Genomic DNA, 15,309 nt, shown 5'->3' on the forward strand with positions numbered 1-15,309 from the left:
TTAACTTACAAGAAAATAAAATTGTTAATTTTTTAATTAAATATTTAAATTTTGACATAAAGCACAGTTACAGGCTCTTTCAGTCCACTAGCCTGTGCTGCCCCCAATTACACCCAATTGACCTATAATCCCCGGTATGTTTTGCATGGTGGGAGGAAACTGGAGTCCCTGAGGAAAACCCATTCAGACCCAGGGAGAACGTACAAACTCTTTGTAGACAGCACAGGATTTGTACTCCAGTCCCGATTGCTGGCGCTGTAACAGCGTTGCGCTAACCACTAGACTAACTGTGCTGAATTTTACTTTACTTTGAATCACATTCTTTGAAAATATTTAACTATTACTGCATCTGCAGGTACCTCCCCCTCCTCAGAACGGCCTGAAAGATGAACAATGACATTACAGTTAATCAACACCCCTCCCCTCCCCCATGTTTACAGGTAAAGCCTCTGGCCAGGGTGACCCTTACTAAGTAGGAATAAGGAAACAATTTAAGAGATTAACACCAACATCAAGGGGCATCAACCAGGTCTTCATCCTGGGCGACGCCATTCCTGTTTCACACAATTTTATTTGAACAGCTGCTATGAGCAAAGTACGACAAAGGCTCCCTCCAGCTGAATATTTGTTCCCATCTTCACAAAAGGTTTATGTGTAACTTCAGAAATCATTTACTGTTACAATTTTAAATTTTTTTACCTGTTATTTTATTCTTATTTATTTTAATTTTAAAATATTTATTTTTCTTGATTTTTTTTGCTGATTGCTTGAGGCTGCCATTTGCTTGAAGTCTGGATACCAGGCATTATTTTATACATCTAATGAGGCACAGGCACCGATTCACTACTTTCTGGGAGAAACAATTCCTCCTCACCTGTATTTTTAATCTACCTCCTTGATTCTTGAGGCGATGTGTCGTAGTTCAAATCTCACCTCCCAGCAGAAATTCCCTCCCTACTTCTCCCTTATCAATTCCCTTCATTATTCTGTGCTTCGTTAATATTTCCACTTTTTCCTTCTAAGAGTGCAATGTTTCATCCCATTATCTCAGCACTTACTCCATCGTGTTGCCCCAGGATCAGTAATATCTCAATGTCAGTCCTCATTCATTTAAACGCTAAGGAATACCGACCCTACTGTTGAACCTGCCTTGATCACCCATCACTGCACTTCCTTACCTCCCCATGTGTGCAGCCACCAAGGGCATCCATTATTGTTATGCAGCATTGTAATCCCTCCTTGTCATTCTCAGAATCTTCTCTCCACCCATCCTTTTGGCTCAAACTATTGCACTCACTCACAGTAATAAAAGCAGAAAATGCTGGAAATGATCAGCCAGTCAGGCAGCATCTGTATAGAGAGAGAGAGAGAGAGAGAGAGAGAAATGGTCAATCATTCACATTGTGGAACCCTTCATCTGAACTGGGATAGAGTTCCCCTGCTTTGAGAAAGGATTTTTGGTGTGAAATGTTGATCTTCTTTCCACGGATTCCGACATTGCTGAATTACCAGCTGCTGGAGTTTATACTTACAAAGAAGAGACTCAATAGCACCTTTTAAATTGCAGAGGGAATCTACCCATTAAATCACCAACCCAGCAATTTAATGGGGATCCCGCCCCCACAATGATGCATCACGTACTCACCGGAAATGCCACCGGATGTTCGGATGCTGGCTGTCTGTGACGCACGTACGCAAGCACTGACATCACTGGAACAAGCGGGTCGTCCATTTTTGTTTTCAAATCGCCTGTGGTCACAACCTAGGCAAGTTTAACTGGATTCCCTGACTACCTCTGAGGTAGGTCAGGGACCCGGTTGGATTCCGATGGGGTTGACTGGATCAGAACCTTTCCAACTACCGCTAACTGGGGCGCTAACCGGGCAAATTGCCCGGTTAACCCTGTTTTACACAGCAGTTTGAAAGGGCCTGACGAGAGGCAGGGAACCAGATACGGTCTTCCATGAGTTGCAGAAGAGGCTGCTCCGATAAACAAAGAGTAAGAGCTCAGTCATCATGAAATGATTTTGTACATCGGTTCAGCATTAGAGTATTGAGTGCAGTTCCACAGTGGGATGTTGAGCTGCCTTGGAACATTATGGTTACAATGGGTTGGGCTTGTTTTCCCTGGGAGTAGGGAAGTACTGAGGAACTACCTGGTAGAGGTGCACAAAATCATTGATGTTGGGCGGTGGTGGGGGGGGGGGATGCAATAAAGGTAAAAATCCTTCTTTCATGATGAAGTCATCTAAGACAAGAGCACATAGGTTTAAGGTGGTGAGATGGGATCTGCTCCACCATCACAAAATTTGTCTATACGTCAGGTACACTTTGTTGGGTCGAACAAGTTTTCACCTGGTTACAGATGTATACGACGAGTCAGGAAGAGATGGTAGAGATGGGTACAATGCAGTGTTGCTCCAGCTTTGCCAATGAAAGGTTTCAGCCCAAAATATTGACTCTCTGTTGCCTTCCACGGATGCTGCCTCATTTTTTGAGTTGTGTTGCTCAAGCTGGATACAGTTATTGCACCCCAACAAGAAGATTCTGGAGCAGCAGTGAAGAAGGTGTAAGGTTCTGGCAGGCCGGCCAGCTGCAATACACAGAGTAATCAATGAATGATACAAAGTGGCAAGCCTTTGCAATGACACATTTTCCAATGGAGGAAGTGACAACCCACAGGGACCAACCAATGAAGGCATTCAGGCTATCAATGAAAATTCAATAGGATGCATTATGCTCCAGCCTTATAATTCATGGCAGCATTGACCTGCTTACTTACAAGAAAGTAATACGACTGCCATATAGTGAGATTGGATGGGAAATTGGGTGCACCGGTCAAAGCACAGACTTTCCCCACCAATTGTCCCTCCTCCTTTTAACATTTGTGCCCTTTTGGTCAAACCAATCACATCTACCCCTGCACGGTCACAGAGGACCCCGTCCATCTCAGCCCTGTCTCCTCTAGTCCATAGATTGTGGGTTCAAGTTGCCCTGTAGGACCTGAGCACCATGACCTGGGCTGGACATCAATGCAATAATGAAGGAGTGCTGCACTGTCAGACATCTCATCTTTAATTCAAGAACTTGGGCAGATACTGTGTAAAAGATTTCATGTTACTCTTTCTGAAAAAAACAACAGGTTATTTTCATTATTCCACCCAATATTCCCTCCAAATCAAATCTTTAAAGCAGATCATCGCACTCCATATTCCCTCCTCTCCTTGATGCCACCTTGTTCCTCACATTCTGTGCCATTTTATAGAGAGGGTACTGAAAATGGGACTGATTGCACTCAAAGACTTGTGAGGAGCATAATCGTGCTTTTAATAGCTTTCAATCAATGGCCGGCAGACACAATAGTCCTCAGATGAATCTGAGGTAAGGCGGGAAAACCAAGGTTTATAGTGGGGTAGGTGAGGGTGGAGACAGGTGAGGAGCCAGCCATCAGAACAACATACAGACAGTGAATTCCAGTTCACTGCAGGTACCAAATCACCACCATAATGGAGACTCCAACTTGTGTGTAGGTGGAAGACTGCCTACAGATCTGAAGCTAGGATGTTTAGGTCACCCATGTTAATATTGAGTCACATCACCCCAAGACTTTGTGGTTTGGGTTCCTCAGAGTAATCATTGGACATATTACTTACCTCCAAGCTTGTGAAATGATGATGGGCAACCAGATAGCAAAGGCATCACAGCAGCTGCATGGGAATCTGCAGAACTTTCTTCCTTGGATTGGACATAATCTGTGGTTAATAGTATGGAGCCCCTTAAAGATTGATGAACACTCCTTGGTGACCTGAGGCAGATTTGATTCCCTATGTGTTCCCTGCCCCCATGGGAAACCCCGAAGAGCTTCAGGCAAATTGGGGCATCGGTGAACTGTTGGGGAAGATGATAGAAATTGATCAGAAGATGAGAAAAGATGGCTTCTCAGTATCTGGCATGATGCCACACTTCAAACTGGGTAAAAGTAGCAAAAGTAGACCTTCTCCTGGTTGGCACTTCAGTCAGGATGAGCTTTAGTGAGACAAGTGCCATCTTGATAGATACTAGCATGCATTGACGTCAGAATGGGGAGTTGTTACCATCAACCTGCCACCATTCCAGAAATAGGAACACATTGCACTTGATTAGTCAGTGCTTAATGGGACCCTGAGGATGTGGAGAGACTTGATTGGACAGATTCAACCTGGGAGCAAGAGAGCCTATGATGGCTCATGGCAGTGCTGTCTTCCACACGGCAGCTGGGTATAGATACAAGGAGAACCACTCATGGCAGGAGTAGTGGAAAATGCCACTAGTCTTGAAATAGGAGTGTTTATAATGGAGACTTTCTTTCTCATTTATTTTCTTTATAACTCTTACCTTTGTTTGTATTGGTGTATCAGTCCCAGCAAGCTCTTCCCATTCCCATATGGAGGTGTCTGTAAGTTTAACTGGAGGATCAGCCATTCTACTCCATGTCAGATTCAGAATCAGAATGTATGTCCTGAACACATCATGAAGTTCAGAGTTTTGTTGGCAGCATCATTGTGGAAACATTCATATTCTAACCATCTTACAACATTAATATATATATCAAATAAAACTAATAGTGCATGAAAGGTAGGGCAGTATCTATGGTATCTGATAGCAGCGGGGAAGAAGCTCTCCTTGTGCTGTTGAGTTCTCATCTTTAGGCTCCTGTACCTTTTACCTTGATGGCAGCAGAGTGAAGAGGGCATGGCCTGGATGATGGGTATCTTTGAGGATAGAGGCTGCTTTTTTAAGACACCGGATCATGTAGATGCCCTCGATGGAGTGAAGTCTAGTGCCTGTGATGTCGCAGGACGAGTTAACTACCTTCTGGAGTTTATTCTTGTCCTGAGATTTGGTGCCTCCATACCAGACAGTGATGCAACGAGTCAGAATGCCCTCCAAGGAACACCTGTAGAAGTTTTCGAGAATCTTCAGTGACATACCAAATCTCCTCAGACATGTCACAAAGTATAGCCACTGTCAGACATACTTCGTGATTACATCAACATAGAAGCTGCAGGACAGATCCTCGGAGATGTTGACACCGAGAAATTTGAAGTTCTTGACCCCCCCACCTCTACTGAGCCTTCGATGAGGATGAGTCTTGAACCTCAACTCCCTCTTGAAGTCCACAATCATCTACTTGGTTTTACTAACATTGAGTGCAAGGTGGTTGTTGTTACACAATTCAACAATCTGATCTATCTCCCTCCTGTACGCTTCCTCATTTCTGTTTGAGATTCTGCCGACAACTGTGATGTCATCGGCAAACTTGTGGATAGCATTGGAATTGTACCTGGCTACACAGTCGTGGGTTTATAATGAGAAGAGCAGTGGGCTAAGCACACATCCTTGGGGTGAGCCTGTGTTGTTAATCAGTGAGAAGGACATGTTGTTTCCAATTCGTACTGACTGGTCTTCCGATGAGGAAGTCAAGTATCCATTTGCAGAGTGGGGGTACAGAGGCCCAGAGTTAGTAGCCTCGACCAGCGCTGAGGGAATAATGGTATTGAAGGCTGAGCTGTACTCGATGAAGAGCATCAGTTGCTGTTTCAAGGTGACCCAGAGCTAAGTGGAGAGCCTGCGATATTGCATTCATTGTGGAGCGATTGTGACAATAGGCGAATTGCAGTGGGTCCAGATCTTTGCTTACGTACGTGTTAATTCTGGCTTTGACCAGCCTCTCAAAACATTTTGTTTTGTAGAAAATACGTAGAAGTTAATATGTCTGGGCAATAGTCTGACTCCAGCAATGGGTGGTTAAAAATGTCCGCAAACACTCCAGCTAGTTGGTTGGCGTCAGGAACTGATGCCTTGTGAGCATTCACACCCTCTTGAATGATGTTCTAACATTATCCTCAGAGAATGATATCACAGGGTCCTCTGCCTTTGCAGAGATTCTAGTAGGCACTGTTTGGTTCACCTTCTCAAAGCGGACATAGATGATGTTCAGCTCATTGGGTAATGAAGCATAACAGCCATCTATGGTGTTGAGGCTGTAATGTCCTGTACTCCCTTCCATAGCTGGCATGTCTCTGTCTTTGTTTCTTGCATCCTCCGGAATTGCCACTTTGCCTCAGAGATGACCTTCCGCAGGACGTACCTGGTCTTCTTGTAGAGATCTAGATCCCTAGCCCTAAACACCCTTGTTCTCATCCTCAGCAGGTTGTGAATCCTTTGATTCATTCAGGGCTTCTGCTTTGGGAACACCCTGTACGTGCGTCCACACAAGTCTTGACAAAGTCAGAGACACCTGTTGCCTATCCATTCAAGTCTGCAGATGAGTTCTTGAATATGTTCCAGTCCACCAATTCAAAGCAGTCCTGCAGATGCTCCTCCACCTCCCTTGACCATACTTTTGCCATCTTCACTACTGGTTCTGTGGTCCTCAGTCTCTGCTTATCTGGCGGTTGTGGAATTATAGCCAGGTGATCAGACTTACTGGTGTATGGTCGAGGTATGGTGTAAGCGTTCTTTATGGTGGTTGAGCAGAGGTCGAATGTATTGGCTCGCCTGGTCTCACATGTGGCAGGTTGGCCTGATTAAAGACCCCTACAATGATCGGGAAGCCATCCGGATGTGCTGCCTCATGGCTGTTTATCACAGTGCTCGGTCCCTCCAGTGCCAGCCTGATGTTAGCCTGGGGCAGAATGTACATTGCAACCAGGAAGATGTCAGTGAACTCCCTTGGCACGTAGAATTGGCAGAACTTGATTGCCAGATGTTCCAGGTTGGGGGGAAGTAGGACTGGGACATAACTGTCACGTCTGTGCACCACGATGAATTGATGAAAACACAAACACTGCCTCCTTGGTTTTTCCTGATGCTGGTATGCGGTCACTACAATGGAGGGTGTAGCCCTTGGCTGCAGTGCTATGTCTAGAATGTCCATGTTTAACCAAGTTTCTGTAAAGCACATGATGCAGCACTCCCTGATGTCTCTCAGATGTTGAAGTCTGGCTTGTAGTTCCTCAGGTTTGTTCTTCAAGTGGTAAGCATCTGGTACTGGGAGGGAGGAAAGGGTTGCAGTGGGATGGGGAGGAAGGGAACTGAGGGAGGGAGAGTGATGTTGGCAGTGGCCTGTGCAGAAGACTCAGGGGTCATTGGGCCTACCCAGGTTGGGTGCTGAACTGCTCAAATGTGATCTTATTAATTAAATAAGAAAAAAAATTAGAAGTTTGTTCTCCAAGGAGTGTACATTGGCCAGGAGAATGGTATGGATTGGAAGTCTCTGAGCTTAACATGTAGCCCCTCCCCCTCTACAACCACATGATCAGATCTTGTTTATAAGAAACAGGCGTTGTCTCTTTAAATCTCCCGCAATGTTTAAATGTACTGAGCATCTGCTGTTTGCGACTCCCACAAAGTTTAAATGACAAGATCGCTTGTTGTTTAAAACTCCCACGGCGCTGAACTTGCTTGAGCACCAGCAGTTTAAAGGTCTCACGTTCTGACGGAGACTTGCGTTTCTTCTGATTCTGAGGTCTGCCAGCGATCTTAGGACAGCCTTGTTAACGAGCAAGTCTAATTTAGTGGTTTGGGTTCTTTGGTTGTATTTTAGTAGTTCTGATTGGGAGTGTTTGATAATTCCCGTCAGAGCTGCACGCAAAGAGTTGCTGCTGAGTTACGAGCACAGAGGACCCCAAAACCCAGCAGCAATAGATATTCACCAAGACAAATGGTTACTTAAACAAAAGTTGCTTTCAATTATCTTTAAACATGAAAACAGAATCAAACTTTAACTTATCACTATTGATTTAACTAACTTAACTAACAACTAACTTAACCCCCTTCTAATTCTAAGCGCACGTGTATGTAAAGTGTGTGTAAGTTCAGAAAAGTTTGTTGGTTCACAATCCAATCTCACTTCACACTCCCCCAAGTTCACTGGTTGCAGGCAATTCTTATACTGTACACAGGATTTAACATTTATAAAGTTCACTAGGCTTTGGTGCTTGAAAGGTAAATGGTTACCGCTCAGGAAGATCCTTTTCAGTTTTCAGAGAGAGATTTGTTGTTCCAGGACACCCACAACTGATTTACTTCCATTAGTCACTTCAGTGTCTTGCCGAAGAAACTTGCCCTCTCCGGGTCTCCAGATGATAATCTTTTTCTTTCAGGTCACCACAGAGAGCCTTTTTATTTCACTTGTTCAAAGTGAAACATTAGACAGCCGGTCCTCTCCTCTTGCATGAACCACAAGGACTTTGACCAGCCTGAACTAAGCACTCACAACCCGTCTTCCATATGGGGTTTTCCACAAGCTTGCCAGCTTGTCCTGTTCCAGTCCCAGTTGCTGCTGCTGACTGTAAAACTGCAGAACTGATTTCTGTGCATGTGTGTCTCTCTCTCACACACACAGAGAAAAAGCCTGCTTGACTCTCTCTGCTTGCAAAACCACATGACCCTCTTAGAACAGCAAGTTCCCCTCCAGATTGTCTGTGGCTCCGACAAGCTCTTTCATCTGTTGCCTTTTTGTAAACGACAATCCATTAGTGAAGTCACCTGGGCACTCTCTAAAGCTTTTGCAAAGACTGTTGGCCCCAACATGTCTAGCATGAGCAGAGCTTTAAATATGATCTGTTTTAAAGTGTTTGTATGTGATCTACACTAAAAGCCGTTCCCCCAATTTATCTCCCAAAAACATATCTATTTTCTGTCACAACTGAAAGGTGCCATCTTTAGTATTTTGGCAGCCTCCAGCCTGACTGCATCAACATTAACCTCCAATTTCTGATGACGTTATCCCTTGTTTACTCAACACCCCTCCCCCCATCTCAGTCCTTTTGACCCATTCCTCCATAGCCTTAGCTTCCCTTTCCTCCCTCACCCTCTCTAGCCGTCTGTCACATGTACCAGCCCTCTGCCTCTTCGTCCAATGACCACCAGATTCTTTCCATCTTTCCCCACTTCCATTGCATTTACCTGTACTCTTCCCCTTCCTGCTGCCTCCTCTTTAATTGGGCATCTGCCCATTGCTTGCAAATCCTGACGAAGGGTTACAGCCTGATACATTGACTATCTGTTGCCTTCCATGGATGCTGCCTGACCCATTGAGATCCTTCAGAACCTTCACTTGGTTACCTCAAGTGCACAGCCTGCTCAGAGGGGTGGATGAGGTGGGAATTTTGTGTCGGGGCCCCTGAGGCTTGAATAATATTGAGAAGAATTAGTTGGGAAATTCATGGAGAGAAATGGCAAACAAAATTTTTGGATGCACCAGCTGTTCCATTCATATACCTGTTGCAGTCCCTGGGACTTCCCAGGAAAATACTACCCTTTTCTCACAGCAGTCCACAATGTTGGTGGGGTGGTGGGTTCTGGAGGGAAGGCAAAGGAGAGAGACACGAGTGAGCAATAGGGTTCTTCCTCCACCAAGCTGAAACTATCGCACTCAGACTGCAGGTCAGGTAGTAGATTGAAAACTTGGCTGAATATCCTGGGCTGTGATCATTAACATTTTTCCGCGCAGGGGTATGGGTGACCTGTACCAGGCCATGACGCAGCCGGTCAACACATGTCCCACTATGGTGTAGAAGTTTACTAAAGTTTCCAGTGACATACCAGGTGGCACGGTTGGTGTAGCGATTATTGCAACTCGCAGTACCAGCGATCAGGACCGGGGTTTGAATCCCACGCTGTCTATAAAGAGTCTGTTCAAAAACATACTAGGAGTTGCAGGTCAATTGGGTGTAATTGAGCAGCACGGGCTCGTGGGGCGAAAGGGCCTCTTACCGCATCGGACTTGTCAGCCACAAACGAGCCTGCAGCTGACGTGGACATTTACCCCCTCCATAAATCTTCGTCCGCGAAGCCAAGCCAAAGATATTGTTAGAAACAGAATTACCTTTAAAGAAATTGCTCGAGACAAAGAACATTTATTATAGAACAATGCAAAGTTGGGTGCTTCCCCTTACCCTGGGAATACACACATACACTGGGGCTCACCCAACTTTTATACAGTTTATCTCAGTATAGGAATAACCCCCCCCCCCCCCCTTACATTCTTCTGCCTCCTGCTGGAGAGGTTTGGCATTAGGAAATCCTGCCTACGTGCTGTTTCTGTGCACTTGGAGGACCAGGGGGTATCCTGTCGGTGTCTTCTCATGTCATTATCCCCATTGTCCTTATTCATAACCTTGCCCTTGTCCCCATTCACACCTTTCCAACTCTCAGAGCTACAGTCCCTTCATATGCAGAGTTCGCTAATCCTGTCTAGGGTTCACTAATTAAATATGCATAACTTGATAAATCTGTGTATGGCTTACTAATTATATATGTAGAACTGACTAATACTGTCTAAGGTTTTCTAATTATTTATGCAAGCCTTGCTAATTCTATCTGGGACTTGGAGACCCTTATCTCGTTCAGACTAACTCTACTTCTATCATCAATTGTCTGTCCTTATCTCCTTCAGTTAGTGAACTTGCTGCTCTAGGAGATTTTTATCTTACTCAGACAGTATCAGCTTCCTGCCTTCTAATATCCATGTCTCATGTTGTTTGCACTGGCTTCATTCATTTACTTATGTATCAATTTTATTTTCTTCATTTCTTCATGTTCATATTGCAATATCAGTTTTTCTCATCTCTCACAATATCTAAATTTAAATTTAATACTGAACCTCCAAAAAGTACTGAAACTGAAGTAGAGGCACCTACGTGATCCCTTTATCATGGCATCGGTGTGTTGGGTCCAAGAAAAGTTCTCCGAGATAGTGACTCGCAGGAGTTTAAATTTGGTCACCCTCTCCACCTCTGATCCCCAAATGATCACTGGATTGTACACGAATCCCATGCTGTCTGCAAGGGATTTGTATGTTCTCCCCGTATCTACATGGGTTTTCCCCGGGGACTTCGGTTTCATCCCACCATTCAAAAATGTACCAGTGGTTGTAGGTCAGTTGGGTGTAATTGGGTGCCATGGGCCCATGGGCCGAAAGGGCCTGTTAATACCGAACCTCTGCAAACTCCTGAGGAAGTAGAGGTACCTTCATGATAACATTAGTGTGTCAGGTCCAGGAAACATCTCCAAGATAGTGATTCCCAGGAATTTAAATCAAGTCACCCTCTCCACCCATAATCCCCAAGCGATTGCCAGATCATACATATCTCGTTTTCCTTTCCTAGAGTCAACAATCTGCTCCTTGGTCTTGGTGGCACTGAGTGAGAAGTTATTGTTAATGCAGCATGGGATTCAAACCCCGGTCCAGATCGCTGGCACTGTAACAATGTTGCGCTAACCACGACACCAACCCTGCCAGCCGGTATGTCATTGGAAACTTCAGCAAACTTCTACAGAGGTGTGGTAGAAAGTGTGCTGACTGGCTGCATCACAGCCTGGTATGGGGCACCAACACGTCTGAGAGGAATGCCCTGCAAAAGTTAGTGATCACAGCCCAGTATATCATAGGCAAAATCCTCCCGACGATTGAGAATATTAACATGGAACGCTGCTGTTGGAGGGCAGCAGTAATAAGGATCCACACCTCTTTTGCCATCAGGAAAGAGGTAGAGGTGCCACAGGATTACTGCCACCAGGTTTAGGAACAGCTGCTACCTCTCCACCATCAGATTCCAAAACAACACACTCATTTAAGGACTCTTACTTTGCATTATATTTATTATTGATTTTTTAATGTATTTGAACAGTTTTTTGCTTACATTTCTCACTTTAGTATGCACATATTTCTTCTTGAGTACAGTTTACAGGAGAAATTCTGCCTGGCCCGCAGGGGGAAAAAAAATCTCAGGGCTGTATGCAATGTCATGAATGTACAAGCAATCTGAACTTTGAACAGAAGATTGAGCCCTCGGTGCTTTTTATCATCTATCGGGCTTCCTTTTCAGAGGAGCTGACAACTGAGATGGAATGGAGCCACAGCCAGAGACTAATTGAGCTGACTACCCGCCACCATCAGCAGCTGGAGAAGGAAACTCAGCGCCTACGGAATGCTAACCAACAAGCCGAAAGGATCTTGGAGGCTAAGGAACAAGCCCACAGGCAGCGTGTGAAAGAACTCGAAGAACAGGTGCCTGTTTCATATGCATGGTTTGCACTGTCTACCAAGGATAATGATTGACAGAAGATTATCTTCAACATCCGACCAGTGAGAAATTAGAGACACATTAAAGATTGTGACAGGAGCAGGCGAGATAAGACAGACAGAAATTTCTCGTTGACAAATATACTGAAAGGAGGCTGAGATCTTAGATAAGAAATTCATGATATGATTAGAATCTAATTGAAATGCAGACTGCTTTGTAATACCGTAGGCCAAAAATGTATCGGATTATCCCTGAAGCATTCAAAAGCAACTCTCAGAAAATAGAATTGTTTCAGGGAAGGGTGAAGAAATGGTGGGAATGCAAATAGATGAGACAGGTCAAGTGGATTCCTCCAATGCTAAAGTCTCAATTGAACTGTGTTTCTGAAAATATATCTGCTACCTTCTTTCCTGTTCGACCATTGTACCAGCACAGTTAAATATTTAATTTTACTATTCCAGGAATTGGCAGTCTTTGCACTGAAATCTTCTGCCAATATAGAAGCATTTAACCTCCTCCTGAGACATGTGATGATTTGCCACTACAGTTGGCAATGGCAACCCTTGGCTGGGAAGGAGGTTTGGGAATTATCAAAAAGGACTATTTTTGATTGCTGTCCATTTCGCACTATCAATATATATGCATGTGATCGTGACACAAAGGTCACAAGTTCTGCAGCTTGTCCCGTGTGGTTACGTGAAAGTTAGAAGATAGCACCAAGTATTTAAGGCAGTATTTGCAGGGGTGGTGGGGGGGGGGGGGGGTGGGAATCTGGAAATTCATGCAAGAGCCATTGGCCAGATGGAAAGAAACAAAGTTTCATGAAAAAAGATCTGGCAGAGCCGGTTTGAGTTTTAAAACGTGGTTTAATCCGGTCAGGTGGAAGGGTTCTGTTTGGGCTCAGCAGTCAGATATTGAAGTCTTAAGTTATCAAAAGATGCTCTAACTTTGCGTTTTACCAATTGTTTAATCAAGAAGAGAGGATCACATTTGATTCACAAAAGATCAAAAGGTATTTTTGAGCATGGCATTGAACCATCTCATGAGGTTATTTGTTCCACTTGTTTAGGTGACTCTCCTGCAGGAGCAGTTGGATCGGGAGATGAAAAAAAGGCAAGCCTCTATCTCGTAAAGTAGCTGGGCACCGAATCAGTCTCACTCGTGTCCAATAGGAAGCTGAGGAATAAGTTTAACTAATCAAGGCAAGGGCATAAAATTAATGAATGAGCAACTGAATGACCATCTTTACATGATCCTCCATGAAAACATCAGCTGGATAAACTTGGTGTTTGAACTATAGATCATTCACACACACACACACACACACACACACACACACACACACACACACACACACACACACACACACACACACACACACACACACACACACACACACACACACACACACACACACACACACACATAGGATATTCCTTATACTGAGGTACTGGCATTGGTCATAAGGTCCTGCTGGCACTTTCCATTTGATTTGGCTTGTGGCCTACAGCTACAAACAGGTATTCCAACCCCACAACGTCAGTAGACATTCCTGATCCTCACATCTAATTCCCATACTGTTAAAAGACTGGGGAATCTATCTGAATCCTTCCCAACAACCACTGACCTCAGCCTCTGTCTCAACAGAGGCTGTTTACATTATTAACATGGCATTTCCCAAATGGCAAATGTTCTCTCTTGTCCAGTTCGCTCACTTGATTATCCCTAGATGTACGCTTGACATTCAGAGACCAGAATTCCAAAGGATATACATAAGTCACATCCCGAAATATGGCTTCTGCTTCCTTCCTTGCTCTTCCTGTTTCAAAAATGAGAGCTTCTCCATGTGGTCCAGAACAGCTTCATTGTTCTGACATTAGATCAGATCAAGCGGCATGGGTTCTATTGAATCCATGGTGATAAAAGAGCAATTCCCCATGTGCTTTTAGCTGACGCCCTGGATTCTCATGTCAGAGATCAATGGTTGGCCAGCCTGGAAACATGAAATCTGTAATGAGACCATCTAAGGGAAACACATTAGCCTGACTTGGTGACTGAACAATCACAAATGCTTCTGCTCTTTGACACTTGGATAACCTAGCATTGGTAGAAGCAGGATAACTGTAAGGTTGGGCACACCGGAGGATCTCAGGATTGGTCCACAGCATGCGTTGACATTGCTGCCATCAGGTGGAAATTGACGTAGGCATTGGATTGGAGAAGAAACTTCAGCTGATTCCCACAGCTGGATAATAGTTTTGGGGCCACTACATCAGGTAGCCATTCTTCTGATCGTCCCTGTCCTCCCCTTCCTGAAATAGCACAGCATGAGCCAGCATTCAAGCAACTCCAGATGGCAAAATATATCCCAAGCTTGAGAATAACCAGTGCAAAGTGGGTGATGAATCAGAAGCTTACACCTTGGTAGGATGCAGGGAAAAATGAATTGCTGTCACCAATGGCATTGGATTGGTTCTTCAGTCTGGACAAAAGCAGTGCACACTCCAGGAAGTTTAAAACACATCTAAGAGAAACCCCCACCCAATGAGCAGGCCTCTCTATTGCAAAGGGCACAAGCTCTTTTCTTTCCTTCCTGCTTGGTCATTGTGCTGCATTTAATTGCCACCACCATCTACCTCTGCCTTGCTGTATCTTTATTTCCTCCTGGAACATGCAGCTTTTTTAAGAAGTCCAGGTCTGCTTTTGCCTGATTGTGATGTCTAAATGTATTTCGTCATTTTTCCTACTCTTTCCAACCTTACCCTTCATGGAATCAGTCCTTGTGCCAACGAACTACTGATGATGCCAGTGCTCCATCAAGGCCCCACTAGGCCATCCTCCAGGACTTCCTTGATGAATTGGAAGGCTGGTTTTGCCCCAATAACCTGCCAAACTATCAGTTCATTGCTTTATCTTGCTGCATGATCTCCCGAGAAGGAGCTCTGCTTAACAAGATGGGGATGGATATTGGTTGAGGTAAAAAAAATCCACTTTTTTATCAAGTGTCATATACACAGTGAAACCTCGTTAGAACGCGATTCGTTAATCCGCGGAATTACTTATAAGCACAGGTGTCTGTGGACCCCAAACATTGATTTTAGGATGTCAGGCTAACAGTGACTAACAGCCACAAACTCAAAAACGGACTCTCATGACTCATTTACAAGATGTGTTTGTTAATATGTGGAGTTTAAAGGTCTTATTATAGGGTTTGAGTCACAGTATTCGGTTTTCC

General features: G+C 44.4%; 1 protein-coding gene across 1 annotated transcript in view; it reads left to right on the top strand.

The window, feature by feature from the left end:
- The window catches only part of LOC138743567 (rootletin-like), a 63,878-nt gene extending 50,582 nt beyond the window's left edge, over window positions 1-13,296 (top strand). The window contains exons 4-6 of the mRNA XM_069899071.1: window positions 5,191-5,205; window positions 11,894-12,037; window positions 13,144-13,296. Coding sequence (XP_069755172.1) covers window positions 5,191-5,205; window positions 11,894-12,037; window positions 13,144-13,206 — 222 coding nt within the window. The 3' untranslated portion in view covers window positions 13,207-13,296. The remainder of the gene's footprint in view (window positions 1-5,190; window positions 5,206-11,893; window positions 12,038-13,143) is intronic.
- Window positions 13,297-15,309: the final 2,013 nt, after the last annotated feature.

Source organism: Narcine bancroftii, chromosome 9, assembly GCF_036971445.1.
Source record: "Narcine bancroftii isolate sNarBan1 chromosome 9, sNarBan1.hap1, whole genome shotgun sequence".
Classification (NCBI taxonomy): domain Eukaryota; kingdom Metazoa; phylum Chordata; class Chondrichthyes; order Torpediniformes; family Narcinidae; genus Narcine; species Narcine bancroftii.